Source organism: Electrophorus electricus, chromosome 9 (assembly GCF_041902795.1).
Source record: "Electrophorus electricus isolate QZ-2024a chromosome 9, ASM4190279v1, whole genome shotgun sequence".
Taxonomy (NCBI): Eukaryota; Metazoa; Chordata; class Actinopteri; order Gymnotiformes; family Gymnotidae; genus Electrophorus; species Electrophorus electricus.
Genome location: NC_137505.1, coordinates 23482866 through 23503460, shown reverse-complemented (window position 1 = coordinate 23503460; position 20595 = coordinate 23482866). Strand labels below are relative to the sequence as shown.

Genomic DNA, 20595 nt, shown 5'->3' with positions numbered 1-20595 from the left:
GTGCTCACACTTCGAGCAAATCGCTATGGTTTTTCAAGCTCTACCTTCCAGGACTCTCTCAGCTTTTCTATGAACAACCCACTACTGGATCACCATGCTTTCTATCATTAAAAGCAGTCACAGGTAAAAAGATGTGGTGTGCAGGTGAAGTCTGTCTTCGGTCCACGGTGAGACACCAACTATGCCTCCTTCTTTCAACTACAAATAACTTTGTCCCTAACAATTAGGGAGATATAATACAAGCCCTTTTCTTCAAGCCCTTCAGCTTGACTTCAATTTGTAGTTGGTCATTTAAAGGGTCCTTTATTGTTTATTTAGAGGGTCCTTTGTTGTTTCATTAGTGCTCAAAGATTCATGTACCTTCTGAGATAGCAGAAATATAACAGCTCATTTAGATGAATTGGAGCCTTGTTTCAAAACAAATGTAAATGCCTAAGAGCCACTGAAGAAGTTGCAGCATTTTTCTGGTTTTTATATTACAAAAAAAAAAATAGAATAGACATATGGTGTTAAGTTAATGCAAAGTTGCTGAAAGCTCAACAGAGTGTGCCATGAAATTAAAATAGTTGATTTTTATTCCCTGAAAGGGTTTTCCTGTTAGCTTCATAAACTTCCTTTCATTTAGGCTTAGGCATTTTCTCTAACATTTGTTTCTTCTTTTACCCAGATAGCTGCGAGGGATCCCTATCAACTGGCCTGCCTCTAACCTCCTTCCAGAGTTCTACACATTTTTCAGAGAGTCGGGCTGCATACTTCGCCAAGCTCAACAGAAGAGATGGTCAGTGTGCTGTTGTGACTGTTACCATTCTCATTACATTATTATTACATATTAGTTTTACATATTAGTTTTACATAGTTTTACATTTACATATTAGTGTGATTCTGGTCAAGGGCAATTGTAAAAGCAATCTCGAGTTTGGGGGCGCAGTATTTCACAGCTGAAAATAAACTTAGTACTGTTAACATTTGTTTTGACAGAACTCTGAAAAGCACAGTTCATGAAGCTTTCTCTAGTCAGCTAGGAAACAGCAGCATGATGCATTTCCTCTGACAGCTGAAAACAAGTGATGAGTAGCAAATGTGTTAATTACAGCAGGTGTCAAAGGTTTAACGGATGTAAATGTTAACAGTAGTTAGTACAGAATGACATGTTCGCACAAGGTAATCTGAGAAAGCTAAGTGGCTTATGGAAAGCCTTCTTATCATACCCCATCAGTATGTTCCGCAATCATTATGACATGACTTTTAACACAATCTCATTAGAAAAAAATAACGACAGGACTGTGATCAAAGGGTGCACAGGACTGTAGTAGAGAGAGCATAATGACTAAAAAAAAACAACAACTCCAAGGTGCAGAAATAGAGTCAGATCTTTATGTCCTGTGTACTTTCGCATGCACGAGCATAACACCTGACAGCTGTCACACAGCATCAGACGATTCAACAGAACAACCAGAGTGTGACACATGGCATTTGGAACTCAGGAGGAGATCAGTACACCAGCAGCTGGGCTTTGCAAGCGTCATTTATAGTGCTGAACATGCAAAGCAAGTCGAATGGCCAAGGTTTGTGCGTTTGAATGCAGGATTCCATGCATTGTTTTCAAAGCCACAGCAAGGTGCCAAATAAAGAAAGCGACAGGCAGAAACTTGAAAATTAAGTGGAGAAACTACCTACAGTCTGTTGGTTTGTGGACAAGGCCATAACAGCAATAGTGATTTCCACTGTTGTAAATAGACTCTAGGCTGCAGGAACATGGTAATATTTCTATTTTCCCTTGTACGGTGTCTGCATTTTCCTTAAATACAAGTCTTGATAAACTGACACTGGTAAATTAGTGACAAGATACTCTGTTTGTAGCTACATCACTTTTGTCTCAGCTACCATTGTTGGAACCTCATAAACCTTAGCTAAATCAGGGAAAATGTATAACAAGACTTTTGCAATATCTTAAACCGATGGAGTTATTAAAAATCCCAATGAAAACATAAACATCACTTACTAATCTGTCTACCCCTACCACAAAAATGTATGTCCTATTTAATCTAGAACAAAGTGTTCTTCCAGTGCAGCTAAAGATGACCCACAGTAAGAGTTAATGTAGCTACACTTAATGGCTAGACTAAAGTATTCTAACAAAATATATAGCCTACTGAAGATGTACCTAAATCTATTTTTTTTTTGTCTAGTAGATTTCAATAAACAAGGTCATAAAATGCAAATGTTGTCTTTTTAACTGGCAAACAATGTAAGAAAACACACCTTCCTCTGCTTTGAAGCAATTAAAATAAAACAAGAACAACCCCCCCACCCCTGTTCCCAACCGCCCACAGTCAATAGCACATTTGTAAGAGCTAAAAAGAACATCTTTCTTCTTCCCTTGGTCCTCTATTTTCGGCTGTGACAAACTTCCACTGTGTGGTGAATGTGTTGCAGGCAGAGACCAGCTTCCTTCCCTAGGGGTGGAGGTGTTGGGGTGAGAGGGAGGGTGGGTGGGGTTGGGGGAGAGGGGGCAGGTGGCGGCAGCTGTGTAAACGCTACTTCCCATGAGCCAGAGATCTCCAGTTTGATATTCCTCTCTCATCTCCCCATGTAGTGTCAACCTCCGGGTAGCGAAGGTTGAGTAATGAACCTTTCCCTTGGAGCAAGGTCCTCCGCACCACTCCATATGGAAGAGAATAGCAAGAAAACAGGGGCCTCAAGCACATCTTTATGGGCCACGTGCGGCCGGGGGTGCTGGCCCCTCCTTTGTGCCAACACAAAGCAGACCGCTGTGCATGCTAACTAAGGTCAAGATGTCTAGGTTTACCATAGACATCTGGTTTGAAGGCCAGTTTGAATTCCTATCCCTAATTAAAAGAGAGATGTTTGGGTGTAACAACTTATCCATTGTTTTCTATGGTAATTTAGACCAAACTCATTCATTATGGTCATCTATCTATCTATCTATCTATCTATCTATCTATCTATCTATCTATCTATCTATCTATCTATCTATCTATCTATCTATCTATCTATCTATCTGTCTGTCTGTCTGTCTATCCATCTATCCATCCATCCATCTGTCTATCTGTCTGTCCATCCATCCATCCATCTGTCCATCTCCACGTCCTGAACTATCTAGATCGGTTCAGCATTCTCACTCATTCTCTGATTTCACTTATTTCACCAAACTGGCCTTTCAGGAGGAGGAGGGTGGAGCCCTCAGTTGATGGACAGGTCCCCCTGGCTGCAGCTGGATCTCAGGGAGCGGATGGAGGTGACAGCAGTGGCCACTCAGGGCCGCTATGGCAGCCACGATTGGGTCAGTGCCTACATGCTCCTGTACAGTGACACTGGCCGTGTCTGGAAGCAATACAGGCACGAGGACATCGTAGGGGTGAGTCTCAGGTTTTTATTACCTCCTATTGACATTTCCACCAGCAATTTGTGGTGCAATGGGCTTCATGACTGGGTGGTTTTTGATTGCAGTATTGATAGTGATTAACCTCGGAGGCTGCTTGAGAGAGAAGTAATTGCCCTCGTGACAACATCCTTTTAAGATCTTCTTTTAGCGTTCAGCTTTACTCAGCCAATCAATTACACATACCCAGTGCTGGAGTGGAAAATTAAATCAGGTTTTATTATGTAATCCAGTTTATTATAACTGTGTGATTATTGAAAATTAATCAACCAAAAAGAAATACATTTACTCCATATTTAGGGAGCCTATTGTGACATCATAATAAATATGCTAAGAATGCTAAATATAGATTTAGAAAATACTTTTTGAATTTAAAACATTTAGAGGTAAACACTTTCTTTATATAAAATATAATTTTGTTCGCATTGATTTTTTCACCTACCTATACTTAGTTTTGTTTTCTTTTATGCCAAAAGTGCAAACACACCAATTAAAGCTTTTAATATTATACAGTGTTGGTTTTAAAGGTGTTTCATATCATACAGTGTTGGTTTTGAAGGTCTTTATATATAATACAGTGCTGGTTTTAAATGTGTTTTTTATGTCATGCATTGTTGCTTTTAATGATATTTTAAATGTCATATAGTTGGTTTTAATGGTATTTTAAATGTCATATAGTCAGTTTTAAAGGTGTTTTTGTGCAGCATGAATTGTTGGTTTTGAAGGTGTTTTTGCCATACACTGTTGGTTGGATAGCTTGTAGTACACTGCCCTTTGCCTGTTATATCAGTGTTTTACTACCTGCATGCTGTCTGATCACAGCAATCATGTTCACAATCCAATCAGTGCTTTGTCTATCTCATAGGTGCCTCTCTTGAGTTTAACTAGCCAGTACATCCCTTTGAGAGTTTACTGTGGTATGTTATGTCTACCATGGAATATTTACCTTTCCCAATAGAATGAAGTGCCTGTCAAACACAGGCAGTATTGCCTTCTGGGGATGAGGCAGGCTGATTGGATCCAGTTTCTGTGTTCACACATGTTCTTTAAATGCAGTTTCAATGCACATTGCAGACTGATCCCTGATGAAGGACACATTTTAAAACCAAGTGTACATGAGACCTTGCAAAATCCATTGGCAGAGGTCCTACTTTGTGTATTTGTGATACCTTTAAGGAATCTTAGTGTTCATTTTATGATGAATGATAAAGACTTCTTTCTTGCGGCCACACTGCCGTACTTATTTTCTGTTTTATTATGATGGAGGAGAGTGTCTACAGAGAGATTCATTGTCTCATATTGCTTCTAGGCAATTACATTCAAACTGTGATGCCTCTGTTATATAAAAGGAATAATGACATTTAGAAGCTTACCTAATGGCAGAAAGATATTACAGTCAAATAAGAGATTATTTATTCATAAACCAAGTAAAATGCCGCATGAAGTTTCTGTAGAGTTAATTCATTCATTGTTGTCAGTTGGTGTGCCATAAAACTTTCCAGCTGCACAGGAAGTGTTTGAATGCTCTTAAAACTAACATCGCTCCTCTCCACTGTTATTTGCAGGTTGTGTAGGTGCCTGAACAGGCAGCATGTTCCAGCAGTATCTTTTTCTTTTTAAATCATACAGCACAATGCAGATGCACTTGCAGAAAAATAAAGACTAAAATGACAGACTGCTGGGTATGGCTAGTCTGTCACTACATCCGTTCAGAGTGTAAACACTTGCCTTCTGGGAATGTGGCAGGCTGATTGGATCTAGTCTCCATGATCACACCTGTTCTTTATACAGACAACTTGCATTTTACTGACACCTCTTGAAATACCAAATTGGGCATAGAAGTAACTTAAATCTTCAGAAACGGTAAAATATGCTGTAATTGGCCAACATCTGTGCTTGAAATGTTGCATGGGAAAAATATATGTCGTAACACATTTGAAGTGACCAGACTTTGCGGTGGAATTGTGAGGTTCCTTGCCAGAGATAAACACCTTGGGAATGTGTGGCAAAACCTATCCCATGTCACGTACCAGACTTTAAGAATGTCACATTCTCTATTGTCAGTGAAATTTCTTTGTTAAGAAAGTGGTGTCTATTTAGCTAACATAATTCATTTTCCTTTCTCTCCTCATACTTCAAAGGAGAGCTTTAATGAAAACAGGCTTTTTCAGAGAGCAACTTGAGAAAATCCCAAAAAGGTCTGTGGTCAGCGAAGGGGACAGAGTGATACTGTCAAGTGAGCCATATGACTCCTCAGTCAAAACTGAGAGTCAGCACCTACACATCTCTCCTTGGTCTCCCCGAGGGAGGCCTATTAATTAATTTATTTATTAGAACCATGCACTGATGGACAGAAATGTGACTGGCATTTAGACAGGCTGAAAGCGTCATGTTGAATTTTGAGATTAATGCAGGTGAAATGCAACAAGCATATTCTGAATACCACAACCATACATCTTCCCCTAGCTACAGGCTCTTCTTCACAATGGACTCACTAAGGTATCATATCCTGCTCTCTCTGTTTGGCTTAACTTCTGTCTCATCTTGGTGCTTAACAGGGTCAGGTAGTAACTGCGATGATATTTTCACTAAGCATTAATGCATTATGTTATTTGCAGATGAAGAGTTTGGTGTGGGATGAATAGTAAATATTAATAGGCTTGATCCAAATTACAATTCTTTATTATTACTCTTATTATTATTAAAGCAAGTAATTATTTTTAAAGAAAGAAATTGCTGTCAATAAGCCTTGAACTGTGCTTATTTGATAGAGAGTATCTTTTCTGGTCAGTTTATTTATTTTATTTATGCTATTATATTATGTTTTTATTTATGTTTTTAAGTTTAAAATAACCATCAGCGTAATCAAACAAAAATAATCTCTCCTTAATTTTCGTGCTGTTATTTTTAATCGTCACACAGCTGATATGCCGTTATTCCTCAAGCTGTCTTCCCCTCCACAGCTACAAACTCCTTACTTGTCAAACGTTGTTTTAATAGAATCACTGGTTGTGGTTCCTCTGTGCAGCTTTGCAGTAATTCATGCATTTCTTTACTGGTTAAATGATGCTGGGATTACTTGTCTGGTAGTGACAGTTCTGCTAAATTCAGTGGAGCTAGTATTCCCTCTATGTGTCAGAGAAGATCTTCCAAAAGGTGTGAATGAGCTCCCTGAAGAGAGGGATAATTGCAACCACCAGCATTCAGTGCTGCTTCATATGTTTGTATATATTGAAGAGAAACTGAAAGAGAAAAGTTAAATGTAATGCATATCCCATCGGATATAGCCAATCACTGTCTCAAAGAAAAAGTTGATTAACATATAACTGTGTAGAGACTACAGTGTGTGTAGTTCTGCCACATCATGAGACCCCTGTTAAGTAGATCTTGTGGGTGCCTCAAATTTATTTTCCTACTGGGCAGAGATGAGCCCTACTGATGGCGCCTGAGTTCAAGTTGTGCCATATGCTGTCCATGGATCGAGGTCCACCAGAGGTTAATTGTCTGTGCACTCATCAGGAGGAGGAATGGCAGGGTTCCTATCTCCTCTGTAGATGTAAGTGACACGTCATCAATAGCAAGTTGGCCAGTTAGCGTTCACATTCCACAGAGCTAAGCAACTCTGCAGTGATGTGTAGCCAGTAGTCAGCGAAGATACGGTGAAAATCAGAGGAAGGTCCGTTAAAGCTGAGATCGGGGTTGGGGGTGGAATGGTGATAGACTTATATTTAAAAGGCAGAAACAGCTGCTGAGATGGATGCACTCCTGTTGGCATCCCTCCAGCCCCGACTATAAGTGCCAGCCGGCTGAAAACGACACATTTCACTCGGCACCTCCATCGCCTCTTGTCCTGCTTGGCTGTCACCTGGCAGGCTACGGGCTGTCGTGGGGAAACTGCTGAGCAGAGAGGCTTGTGCAAGAGTCTCGGCACACTTACCGCTCTCTTTCTCCAAGCTGCTGGGGAGGATTGAACCACACCACTGCATACACATCCATGTTTGGAGAGTGTATGTGTGTGTGTGTGTGTACACTCCCAGATGTGGAGTGATGCTGAAGAACATTTTCATTTTTTTCAGACTAGATGCAGAGAGCCTTTTCTTTCTTGAGTGGGTTATTAAAGGTCTTTGTAAACAGACTCAAGTAGGGGCAGTACTTTTAGTTATTGTGAAGTTATTTTATTGTAATGTAAGTGAGGTGAATGGTGTAAAAGAGCTGTTACATGTAAGCAGAGAAGCGTAGGAATTTTGGAGATGCATTTAATATTGTACTTGGCAGATTCTAACATGTTCATCATGTTCTTAACAAACATGAAAAAAAAAACCTACATTCGCAGCAAAGCACACCAATAAACGAATCAATTAAAATCCCTTTGTATCACTGATTGAAGTGAATGAAGGAGTCAAAGAGGTTTTCACTCATTTGTTTTTTTTAAACCCATGTCTCTATTAAATTCTGTGCTTCTGAATCTTAAAGTTCCTGTAAGATTCTGCCACTTGAAAGCAGAAGTGGAATTTGTTTTAAACATGGTTGATCCGATCCTGGCATCTAATTCCTGATATTCTTCTCACCTTCATTTGGTGTTGCTGGAGCAATTATCTTCGACTGACTACAGACCTCTAAACCAGACAGCATTCCTTGCCACCTCTCTCATCTTCCCTCTATCTCTAGACTCTACTATTACACAGATGCTAGACTAGCCCCCAGGTAATCAATATGAAAGGCCTGCCATTTTGATTAGGTACCTTTGCTCAAAGCAGGAGCCTGTTAGTCGTTCAGGTTCCACCAAGTCTAAGAGTATCTACAAATTATTTAGATTATAAAATAATTACAAATTATTTAGCAGGTCAAAATCAGAAAGTAATGTCACAATTTATAGTCAGTGGTCAAGGTGAACAGTGTAAAAAGTGTTTGGCCCATAGTTGTCAATTTCGTCTGAATGTCCTCATTGTTTCTGTGCTGCTTCTGAAAAGCACAGCTCATGACTCATTGTGCACTTATGTACTGGAAGACCAAAGTAGTGGATTTATCAGGCTGCTTTATGACTTTCAGGTGAACTTTGACAAGTGCACTCTGCTTCAAACCTCAACATCATTGGGATTTTTAGTAGAAATAAATTAAAAATAAAGCTAATAACAATAAGATTTATTTGTATATCACTTTAAAAACAATATTTGTGATGTCTTTTACAGAAGGATGCATTAGGAATATAATGAACTAGAACTAATTAATAAAACAGAAGATAAATATAAAGCAATGCCCAATTTAGAGAACAAAAATAACATAATGAAAATTGTTAAGAACCCTGGAGTCAGAGGGTTTTTCCAGAGCTACAGTAGAAACAGCTGGCCTCATCTCTCTTTAGTCGGTTAGCAGGTAGAACCAGAATGTTACTGTTGGTACATCTGAAAGTACATCTTGTGGGAACATACTTAATAATCAACTCACTGAGATACAGTGAGGTGAGACCATACAGTTATCATTTAAAGGTCACCAAGAGTATCAAAAACTCAATTCTTAAAAACACAGGTAGCCAATGCACATGGCATGTATCCCTTGTTTTCATTTGTGCCAAAATTCTCACTTTAGCAATTTACACTCTCTGTGCACCTTATGTAAGGGATTGATAGATTTATGAATGTATTGTGACAGTCTGCTTTGTGTGGATAAGAACATGTTACACAAGTCATTTGGTGACATTTTAAGGACATTTTAGAGTCACTCTGTGTGACCTTTGGCTAATATTAGCTGTAAACCCCAGTGTTAAAATAAACTGGACTTGCTATAAGTACAATAGGTGTTAGGTCAACACTGAGTCAGCATTGCTATGGTGCAGTGCTATAGTGATGAAGGCTAAAAATTCCAGTGTCTGTTTTACACAAATGAATAGTGACACTAACTCTCCGATGGTGCATTAATAAATTCCAGGACCTGGTAACTTTCAAAGCTTGCACCTCAAAGCTGGAATCAATCTCGGAGAGTCTGCTGGATATTTGTGCTGATTTGAACTGAGAGAGCATCATCACAAACACATCAAAGTTTAAAATTCTGTGGGTTGGAGTTTGCAAATATTCTGCAGCTGGTGCCAGAGGCTCCTCTTACACCTTCATCTCTGAAATCAATAGGCAGCATAATAGCCCAGTGACCCGGCATTTCTCTTTCTTCTCCATTATGAGGCTTGGATCCATTCAGCTGGATCAGAGTTCGCCACTGAGACTGAAGGTTGAGGCCAAATGTGCACCGCGTGCCAATACCTGTTCTGAGTGACATCCAAATGAGCCTCTGTGCTGTTAACTTGCTGATGCACATATTCAACAATCAATTTCAAAGCATGCTAATAATTATGCATAATCAGGGCATGATTAAGTACTTATCCTTGATGCAATTCAAGAGCCTTTGCTTTTGCTGTTGTCACAGAGGCGTTAATGTAAAAAAAAAAAAAGAAAAAAGAAAAAAAAATCCCTGTGATTCAAAATTGTTTGTTTATACTTATACTCAATGTATACAGTAGATTAATGAAAAAGCCCTAGGCTACTAATCTCCTCACTTGCCATACCCTGTACTCAGCATTGTGCGATGGAATCATCACCTGTCAGGGCTCCAGATCCTTCTGGATATTTTGTACTTTTTTTCTAGTTCACTGAGCAGCAGTAAATAAAACATGCACTCTGCTGTTTCTTAGTGTAGGAGGGCAATGACCATCAGAGGTGACAAGGGTGCAGAAGAAGAGAGATGGAGATGAGGACAATGTGGGCAGGATGAGGAGAGAAAGATACAGAGAGACAGAGAGAGAGAAAAAAGAGGATAGAAAGAGGGAAAAAGAAAAAGATGGAGAGAGATAAAGTGAGTGGAAAAATTAAGTGAGGGAGATAAAAAACTAAAGAGAAAGAAAGATGGACAGGCATAGATAGAGAACGGGTGCAAAGGAGAAAGAGATGGAGGGAGACTGTCTGTTTAGCCCCTGGGGACAGGTTTCCTGTCTTAGCTCCCCTGTAAAGCAGCCTCTGAGTCTCTGAGGTGTGCTCTCTATTTCTAACTCACACTCCAGTGCTCTTCTCCCTGGAGGAAGACAGAACAATTCATGAGGAAAGGGACAGAACCAGTGGAAAGCCCACTGGAACATATTAAAGCGGTGTGACTCAGGACGGAATAATTCTCCTATTGTTCACCCCAGGCCACCTCTGTGAAAAAAGTCATGCCGAAAGCATGTCTCCATGTCTTTTGTCCACTTTAGGACAATTGTTGTGTGCACATTTTTATTACAGAGACTTCTCCCTAATCTACACTGCTTGTTGCCCTCTGGTTCCTTTCCCAGCCTAGACAGTTACCTACTGATCCTACCTCAGCCTGCGAAGCAGACAACACCGGCTGTCCTGTATCTCTCCCCTGAAATTATGCCAAACTGTCTTTATTTCCATGCCCTCTACTCTCGAGGGACCCGCTCACATCACCTGGGCCTCCGGCGTCATAGAAGACTTAGTGGCGTGTCAAACGGCACTGAGCCCAGGGAGCCCGACGTCAGCTTGAGCAGAACTGTGCTGATGAAACAGGCCTTGGGGGAGCATGTCACCACGCAATCGGGCCAGAGCAGGGCAGTGGTGGAGCACAAGCAGGAAGTGGAGACTGTGATGGAGGATGCGAGGATAAGCGCTAATGAAGCGTTTAGGGGATGCAGTTTATGTAGGCAGTGCGTGTAAGTCAGGCCCTCCCTGCTGGTGCTGCTGAAAGTGGGCAGTGCCTCTGGTAGGGGCAGGGCAGGGGTGAGTTGTCGCAGATGGGTAATTGGGAGGATGTACTGTTGCCAGGTTTAGTTATTTACTTTTTTTTCCGAGGTGGCTGGAAAGATGCAGGTAGCCTGGGAAAACTCAGAATTTCATCATGAATGGAAATTCAGCGGAGGACGGGTGATGATGTAATGGAAGCGGTATCAACAGATCTTTGGGTGAAGGAAGAATCAACTGGAGGATTCTGCATCTCACTGTTTATTACAACTTGTCTCTAGAATGCATAAGATGTTATATACTTGCCTAAACAATATATGGTTTTTTTTTTAGATTAATTTTGAATATATTTTGTTTTGTTTGCAACATTTGAGTACACATTCAGTATGAAAAGTAATTAAAACACTCAGTAGTATATATGGATCTTTCAGCAATAAAGTATCTGGTTATTATTATTATTTTCTTTTTCCACAGTCCTTTTTGGAGTTCTGTTATACGCATTTTGAGCAGCTTCTGGGGGAGACTATACCGTTTCTAAAGAAGAACAGGCCAACTATCCCTTTTGAACAGTTGGAAGCACATAATGAGTGTGTAAATCTTCTGTTGCTTTTTCAAAAGAAAAAATGATTCAAGCTGTAGAAACAGGAGAGTAACAGATCGGGCACTAGCCCTTTGTTCTTTGTCTCTGAGGACTGTTCTGTGCTCACTGTAGAGGGAAATGTTTGTTTGTATGTCTGGCTGCCTCTCTGTCTTTTTGCATGTTTTTCTGTTTGAAATATGGCCCTTGGTTAAAATGGTAGCCCTATCATAAGTAACAGCTCCTCTTCGGTGCTAATGATGCACAGTTTGGGAAGTGTCTGGTGGTGGAGACTATAATATGTTGTTATTGTTCAGTGTTTTTTTAACAACTATTTTTCACCATCAACCCAGACTCAAAAACTGAAGTGCATCTTTTGAAAATTTTAACAAAAGAAACATTGGAAGTGGTTTTAGTAATACCAGTGTTTAGTGCTTTTAGACGTAGCTGACATATTGCACTCAAAAATATTTTTCATTGAAACAAAGCACAACATGCTATTACATGTATCACTATTTAGTGTAAAGTCATTAGGGCATATCCAAAAGGAATGTTCACATTTTTATGCAGATACATGCAGAAGCATTATGCACAATTAATAAACAAACAAACAAAACTGGGTAAAGTGGCAGAGAAAAGAAAGACATGGTGATTAATCAGTGCCATGTTACTTGTCACTTACCTTTTAACCAGCTGTGCTATACACAATGGCTAAACACAAAAAAATGTTAAGGCAGTGCCAGGATTGTTTTTTAAAAGATGGGACAGATGCATATGTGTGAGCTGCAAGCCCGACATATGATGTGTCCCATTGCTCCATTAAACAACAGCAAATCAGGTGGACACAGTCTGCTCACCATCATAAAGGAAACTATCAAAAATGAAACCATCAGATCTGTGTTTTTATGCAGCTCTGAAAAGACCTGGAAGCTTCATAATTGAGTAATTTGAGATTCGGAGCTCTTCTACCTTACATACATGAGTTAAGGTTGAGCTAATTATAACTCATTACATATAAGACTCCCATTAAATAGGTTGTTTAGTTATATTATAAATTATGTCAGATATAACTGATTTAATATGTATATTACATATAACATGCATGTCATGGAACGCTCACCTCCTGCGAATCACCTGGTTTGGCCAACCATGTATAGTGGGAGGATCTGTTTATGGCCACACCTGCACACCTGAACCTTGTTTGTCTATATGTATTTAAACCCATGTCAAGGTGTGCAGTGTTGGTCATTGTGGATGTAATGTAGTCATCTAAGCCTCCACTATTTGATGAAACTGCTGCCAATCAAGCAGCTTGCCCTGGAAACTCTTGAAAACACCTGGAACTAAATGCTAGTCACCCTCCGCCCCCTTCCCCTTTCACACATAGGTGTGAATTGCTGTCACTCCAAGACAATGGCACTGCAACGGCTAATAAAAATCAATATAAAATAGAAAAAAAAAAAAAAAAAAAAAAAAAAAAAAAGGGGGGGGGGGGGGGGTCTAATGTTCTATTCAGGAACAATTTTACGTCAGGTGCGTGCATTTTCAGTTAATAAATGTACGTCCCAGACATTGGAGGCTGTGCGTCCTGCCCCTCGCCCTGCAGCACTCGGGCCACCTCGCGTTACAATGTATATAATGATATAACTGTTATATACTTATATAAGTAAGTGTCATAATTACATTTATTAGGGGATTACGCCATGACCTGATGTAATTACCATGCATGTTATGTCTGGTATTATATGTCTATGGATATTATGATAGAGTTTAGATATCAGAATAAGCATTTGAGGTGAACTATGCATTGTCTACACACACCAGCCCACTCAAATATGTACATTTTGGCTCAGGGTCCAACTCTACCCAACAAACACTATATTTGTCATATTTCTCTACAAAAAGACAATACATCTGAGGAACAGTGAATCTGAATCATAAAACGTGAATATAACCATGATGGTGTAATTAAGATTTTAAGTCCCTGTGAATACCCTTAAATTCAGTGTTACAGAGAACAGTAACTGCATTTGAATATTGTTACGTTGGATCCTCATATATAGTGTTATATGTAGATAATCCAGTGGGTGTACAACTGCAAGTGATGTTCGAAAGAAAGTCTTGCCAGCAACAGAACAATATCTGGACACTGTAGGTGGCTCAACAGATTTCTGAGGGAGGGTGTTGCATGATATTGTTCTCCCATGTTATTACGTGTGAGTCATTTATCACAGTTTCTTATCAGGCCAAGTGCAGTATGCTCAAAAAATGTTGACATTTTCCCACAGTTCCCACTGTTCCTTGGTGATTCATTAGGGACCATGTGGGTTTCTCTTAATCTGTTCTCGTATTCCACACATATCTCAACAGTGGGGTGAGTCAAACCCTAATTACAGAGGCATTAGGAGGATTAACAGATGAAAATACGGTGACATTTATATAAACTGTCGAGGCTTTAAAAAAGTCAAAATACTGATTTGGTTCCAGTATTTCAGAACATAGAGCCATACACTGACCTTGATTTAATTATAGCCCATGGTGTTTAATTACAGCTATCAAATTTTCATAAATGGGTGCACCTCATCATCTGTGCATTGTCCTTTTCCTTCTCCTTCTGTTTACAGAGACTGGTGGGAAACATGAATTCAGACAGTGTGGTCCACCACAAGCTCAGTCATTCTATCAGAACTCGCTTCCTGCGATTCGTCCCTCTTGGGTGGAACCCCAGCGGCAGGGTGGGATTGAGGGTGGAGGTCTACGGATGTGCATATAGTGAGTAACTCGCCTGCTCTGATCGAAAGGCCAATATCATATACCACTATATTTTTTCAGCAGTGTTTGCTTTTGCTTTGCATCCGAATGTTTCCAAAACCAGTTGCTGTCTCCACAGGAAGTTGAAAGGAAACTTCCAAGACATCAGGCTATTAATTACATGTGAACATTTGTTTGAATTGCTCTGTTTTTGCTTGCATTCTTCTGAGAAGATCAGGTCCATCTTTGGAAATTACCAGTTCACTGGACAAACCCTGCCTGTGTCTGTACTTTCAGTATAATGCAAGGTGAAAGGATGAAAAGCATACAGCATCTTTGGGGGAAAAAAAAGTTAAACTCAGCTCACAAGCAAAAAATCTAAACAAATTATGATCACACACATAGCATGTCTAATATTGTTATTATTATTATTTTTTTGTACAAAATCAATTGAGGATTATAACATAATAGTTTTCTATATTTCTGGTATCCCTCATTTCTGCCAACTACTTTTCTAAGCTTACAGGTATACACTAAATCCTAGCTAAAAGTACACTTAAGGCTCATTCATAATTTAAAATTAGATACAAAATATTTGACAAAATCATTTAAATACAAATAAAATGTACTAAAATAACAAAATTGTAAAGAGAGTAAAGTAAACAGTGGTGAATGGATAGAGAGAATACCATTAACTGGCTATATATTAGCACTGACCGAGTACATTTAGATTGGCAAGGACCGACTAGATGGACAAAAGTTTCAGTTCAATCGCAGATGTTGTTGGCATTCATCTAACTGTCAGTCAGGCAGCCTTTGTCATCACACATTTTTTCCTGCATGTGTTTAATCTCTTTATCAAAAGGAAGCACTCAGTCTTGAAAATGTAAAGACATTTGTCTTGTGCTTTGTAACAGATTTCATTGTCTTTTTGGGGTAATTATGAGAGGCAATAGAATGATTTTACCTTAAAAGTCCCCTCTTAGCATCCCTGAGAGACACTTTGATTTTCAGAGCAGCAATATCTACCAAGATATACACCACATCATACAGAGCATTATTTAGCAAAAGGCATTTTGTAGATGAGGGAATGGTCTGAGGAGAACACGTAGTGTATTCAGCACACTTCAGCAATGTTGGTATTTGGTGCTAGTTCATGATTTGAACTGCACTCTATATAATGATATAGGACTCTAGACCGAAATCAAATCAGTCATCTATATTTGCAGTAATTTATATAACCAATACAAATATGCTTAGGAGATAAACTCTCCCCTGAACTCTTCTTATTCCTTTGGGATTTCCATTGTCTAGTTCCACAGTGTGAGGTTGTAATGTAGAGACCATAATATTCACCGAGAAGCATATTTGTTCTCCCTCTAATCACTTAGGATCAGCGCATTTTGCTGACCCTACACTATTCCATCGGCTGACAGCAAACATCAACATGCGAAGGTTCCGCGGTCGGCCTCTGTCAGGCTAGTGCTAAATAAGTAAAGAGGTGTCTCTAATGATACCACTGCATGCATAGCCAAGCAGCACTAAATGGATCAGTTGGCGAATTACTGCACTGTAAAAGACATTTATAATTATCCCTTAGTGAGCGTTTCCATTATTCCACACGGCTCCATGCCGTGATCCCCCATATTAAACTTGGATGAATGCATGCTTCACTGATAAATGCTGCATGAGGACTGCTCCGGATCAACTCCCCTTAATAATGTAGCTTCACAGCACATGGACCACCTAAAGAACCTATATGGCTATGACTGATCTCCAGAGATGAGCAAATGTTTCCTTTCTATCATGAAGATAGCAGGTCTGAGATGCACTTAATCCATTATTTGCGCATAGTAATGAAGTCACAGGCACATTGGACTATCTATGTATTCATCAAATATAGTGTAAGTAGACATACATAAGAATATTTTTGATGGTGTGATCTGACGGTTTCACTGTTCAGTGGCAAGTGTAGACAATACCTAAGCGTGTGAATTCACATGTCTGGCATCTCCCATTAATAACGTGTCTGGGATCAGAAAACCAGCGTGACGTGTAACCCCAAGTTGAACTGAAGCATGGCTTAACACTGGCTGAGTGTCACTGTCTATCAGCATTGTTATATTGCATTCTCCACACTCTGTTCAACTAACTGGCTTCCTCATTTGGTTGAAATGACATGGTGGCTTGTTAGCAAAATAGATATCCACCTCAGAACTAGGCACCATTTGCCTGTAAGGTTTCACTATGAACAAAATTTTGCAACATTTCTTTCATAAAAATGCAGTAAGCAGAGACTATGTTAGGATTATCTCTTTTTTATCTTGTTTCACTCCCTTTCTCCCAATCTTTCTTTGCGCCCCTCTGATGAGTGATATTATCAGTAATGAGCAGAAAAATCATCCAGATCACAAGAATTCCACAAAATAACTGTAAACAAGCATGAGAAATAATGACCACCTCTTTTCCCTCTTCTCTCATGTCCTTTTGATTCTGTTTCTGTGCTTTTGTGTATATGTGGATTGCAGGCGACATTCCGAAACAGCACACTGACAGAAGTTCCCAAAAGCCTGTTGTACTGCAACACTCGTGTTTTTGATGGGCCATAATGTGACCAGTATTTTAACAGCCTCCTGCCAAATATGCCAGCTCAAACTTGGCTTTCAGGATTCAGTTCCGCAAAATCTCTTGTGCTCTCTTCTCTTCTGCTCTTCATTGAGAAGTCAGGTGCATGATGGAGACTGCATTATTTATTCAGACAGCCATAGCCCATACAACAAAGAGGCAAACTTTGGACATCACCTTAGCAGAATATAATTGGTTGATATTTGGGGCATATCCAACATTGACAGGGGCTAAGACTTGGATTGCATAATATATTGATATTCTTCCAACATCTAGAATGTTTAGAAACAGATTTCACAGAGTACTAGATCCCAATGCACAGTCAAACATCAATTAAATTGTAGTTATTAAAACTACTAAAGGTGTCTTGATTAATTTCCTCTAATAAATGTTATCCTTTTTATAAGAAAAAAAGAGAATGTGATAAGAATTCTCATCCCAACGTATTTTAACCCTACATGCTCCAAGATAGAGCATAACATCCTGAGCACTGCTCTAACCTGCTTTTGATCAGGGCACATTATTTGAAATTTGGAACCTTCACATTTCCTATGTACCTTTTTCATTTCACTAAGAATCATTTGTGGCGGACTTTGATGGCAGAAGCTCCCTGCTCTACCGATTCAACCAGAAGTCCATGAGCACCGTGAAGGATGTGATATCTCTGCGTTTCAAGAGTCGTCAGGCAGAGGGCGTGCTGTTGCATGGGGAGGGCCAGCGAGGAGACTACATAACACTGGAGCTACATCGGGGAAGGCTAGCCTTACACCTCAACCTGGGTGAGTTCAGCCTCATAGTCACTGAACGAAAACTGGCAGTGCTCATTTTGTTTATTGCTGGCTCATTAGCCAGTTGGGATGAATTATTCTTATAAGGTGGACAGCAACCAGTAAAAGAAGAAGAAGAAGAAGAAGAAGATTGTTTATAAGTGCATTTCAAGGTACTCAAGGACACTGCAAGAAATTACAATATCGTAATAGTGTAAAATAAAGCACAACTGTTTAAATACAATCCTACAGAAGGAAACATAAATATGTGTAACTCTCAATGTCCTTTTCAAAAATTTGGACCTGGTACTTTTTCAAAGCCTGCTACCTCTGTACTTTTCTCTTATTAACTATGTCATGAAAGCAAAGGTCTCGCCTACAGTACCTTCCTCCTGTTTGTCTCTGTGCCTTTCTCAGATGACACCAGGGTGAGGTCCAGCAGTGGCCGTACGGTGGTCACACTGGGCAGTCTGCTGGATGACCAGCACTGGCATTCAGTGCTCATTGAGCGCTTTAACAAGCAGGTCAACTTCACCTTGGACAGACAAACACAGCACTTCAGGACCAAAGGTGATGGAGACTCTCTGGAAGTCGACTATGAGGTAGAGTTCTTTTTTTTCTTAAAAGTTAGACCAATGTTAATTCCAAGAATTGGAAACTCTGGGGACTTGGGCTTGTAAATTGGACAATTCAGGGCACATACATGGTAACAAAATCTAGATATTGTCTAATAAGCAAAGTAAGGAAAAAAAGATGATTCTTACTTCAGTTGAGGTCTTGCCCTGCAAACAGAACCCCTTCATAATAATTTGAACAGACATCAGATTGTGGCGGTACTAATGAAGCCTGGAGTATGTTTTAATGTTGTTTATTTTCTGTTGTAATATAAATTGTCCCTGTAGACACTTCAGATGTTTCGTAACTGTGAATAACTGCTCCCCAAAGCTTAGCTTCGGTGGGATCCCACTCCCTGGAAAACCTGGAACGTTTCTCCGAAGGAATTTTCATGGCTGTGTGGAGAATCTCTACTATAATGGAGTAAACATCATTGATCTCGCTAAGCGACGCAAGCCTCAGATATACAGTGTGGTAAGGCTTAATGCATAGTGTTTTAGCTTATTAAACACAACAACACAAGATAAGGGTTATATGATGAATCATGGATAAGCAAATAAGATATTAACTATTCCTGATACATGGCTGGAGACAGATAACCAATTTCAATATGACATATCACCATTAAATGTAATTTCTTACCATCAAATATCACTATTTTTTATCAACTTATATTACACCTCCAATGACCAAGTCAGCTTGATTTGGTGCTGGTACAAAGGACCAGCATCTGTGGTAAATTGTTCACACTTTTCACTTCCTACTTTTCTCCGTGATTTCTGAAATGAGGCCTTCAGCGGCTGCATTTACACGGCTGAATCCAATTTACCTCTACTGGAGTAAATTTAAAGCTGCTTTTTTTGTACTGGAAAAATAGTCTGCTTACTAAAAAGACATATTCTCCACGATCACCCTCATATTCTTCCTTCTATCACTGCATCTCAAGAGAACATCCACCTGCCCCTGTAGCTTTCAAATCAAATAACAAGATAGTTGAGTCCTTTCAGAGAAGCTGGTTGAGACAGAAAGGCTGTCAAACTGACAGAGCTTGTGAGGGAGTGGGTCCTCCGAGGCCCGAGTTCACTGATGAGGGCTGCGTATGGCCCTGTGGCACTGGGATCAATGAGGTGTTCACCTAGCACTGCGGTAACCTTTTCACGCCTACGTGAGCTTCTGTCCCGCGGATGTGCTCTCAGTGCTCCTGCCGGTCTCAGCGGAACTGTGCTGGTGACATTTATCCAGGCTGTCTGCTCCCTTCTGTGGGTTTCTGCCTGTCTGGCTCACCCTCCTTCTTTTTATTTCTCTTATTTCCCTCTGCTCTCCATTCCCTATTCCTATCAACTCTCCTGGCTTCCTTCTGGGGAGTCTTCTACTATATTTGCCTTGCTGTATTTTCTGTCTGCTTTTCTGCTTGTGTATTTGTCTGTCAGAATAGATACTATGGAAATGCACTCATCTTGGCGGATACTGTAACAAACAATTTACCACATAAATTGACATTAGTAAACCGTAATTTTCAGCAATTTATGTTCAATGGCTCTTTCATATCTGTTTTGGGTTTTTTTTGTACAGGTATTTTATCTAAAGTTACATGTGATCTACTAAGAATTTTTGTGTCTGAACATGTTTCGACATTCCCCCGTTGACATGTAAACTGACATGTGGCTTGGCTCTTTCCCTCATCTCCCAGGGCAATGTGACCTTTTCCTGCTCGGAGCCACAGCTGGTTGCTGCTACCTTTCTGAGCTCCAGTAGCAGTTTCCTGTCTTTGCCGGCCCCACTGCCCACTCTGGAGGGGCTCTCCGTGCGCCTTCAGTTCCGCACCTGGAACCCAGATGGCCTACTGCTGTCTAGCCAGTTGGCCTCAGACTACGAGCCTCGTTATCTGCTCCTCCAGATCAGCAGTGGTCGACTCCGCCTCACCCACCAGACATCGAGCCTCAAGACATCTGAGGTGTCTACTGGTAAGCTCGTTATTATAAAAACAAAAAGTTAAATTGACATTTGTGGAGGTAAATCTGTTTTACATGCCTCAATTTTTTATTATCTGGAGATAATCCCAGCTCTGTCTTTTAGAAAATAGCCAACATTTTTTTCCCCTTAAAATAATAAACTGCATTAATAAAATTTTAACTTCAC

At 40.0% G+C, this 20595-nt stretch overlaps 1 protein-coding gene across 4 annotated transcripts in view; it reads left to right on the top strand.

Moving 5' to 3' along the window:
- Positions 1-20595, top strand: part of cntnap5a (contactin associated protein family member 5a) — a 65846-nt gene that overhangs the window by 16487 nt on the left and 28764 nt on the right. For 3 of the 4 annotated variants that reach the window (XM_035522790.2, XM_081720373.1, XM_081720374.1), the window contains 7 exons: positions 668-778; positions 3186-3379; positions 14323-14470; positions 17650-17853; positions 18259-18443; positions 18787-18930; positions 20147-20420. In XM_035522790.2, the coding sequence (XP_035378683.1) occupies positions 668-778; positions 3186-3379; positions 14323-14470; positions 17650-17853; positions 18259-18443; positions 18787-18930; positions 20147-20420 (1260 nt within the window). Of the gene's footprint in view, positions 1-20; positions 124-667; positions 779-3185; positions 3380-14322; positions 14471-17649; positions 17854-18258; positions 18444-18786; positions 18931-20146; positions 20421-20595 lie in introns of those variants that run through there. The other variant, XM_081720375.1, reaches the window with a different exon arrangement.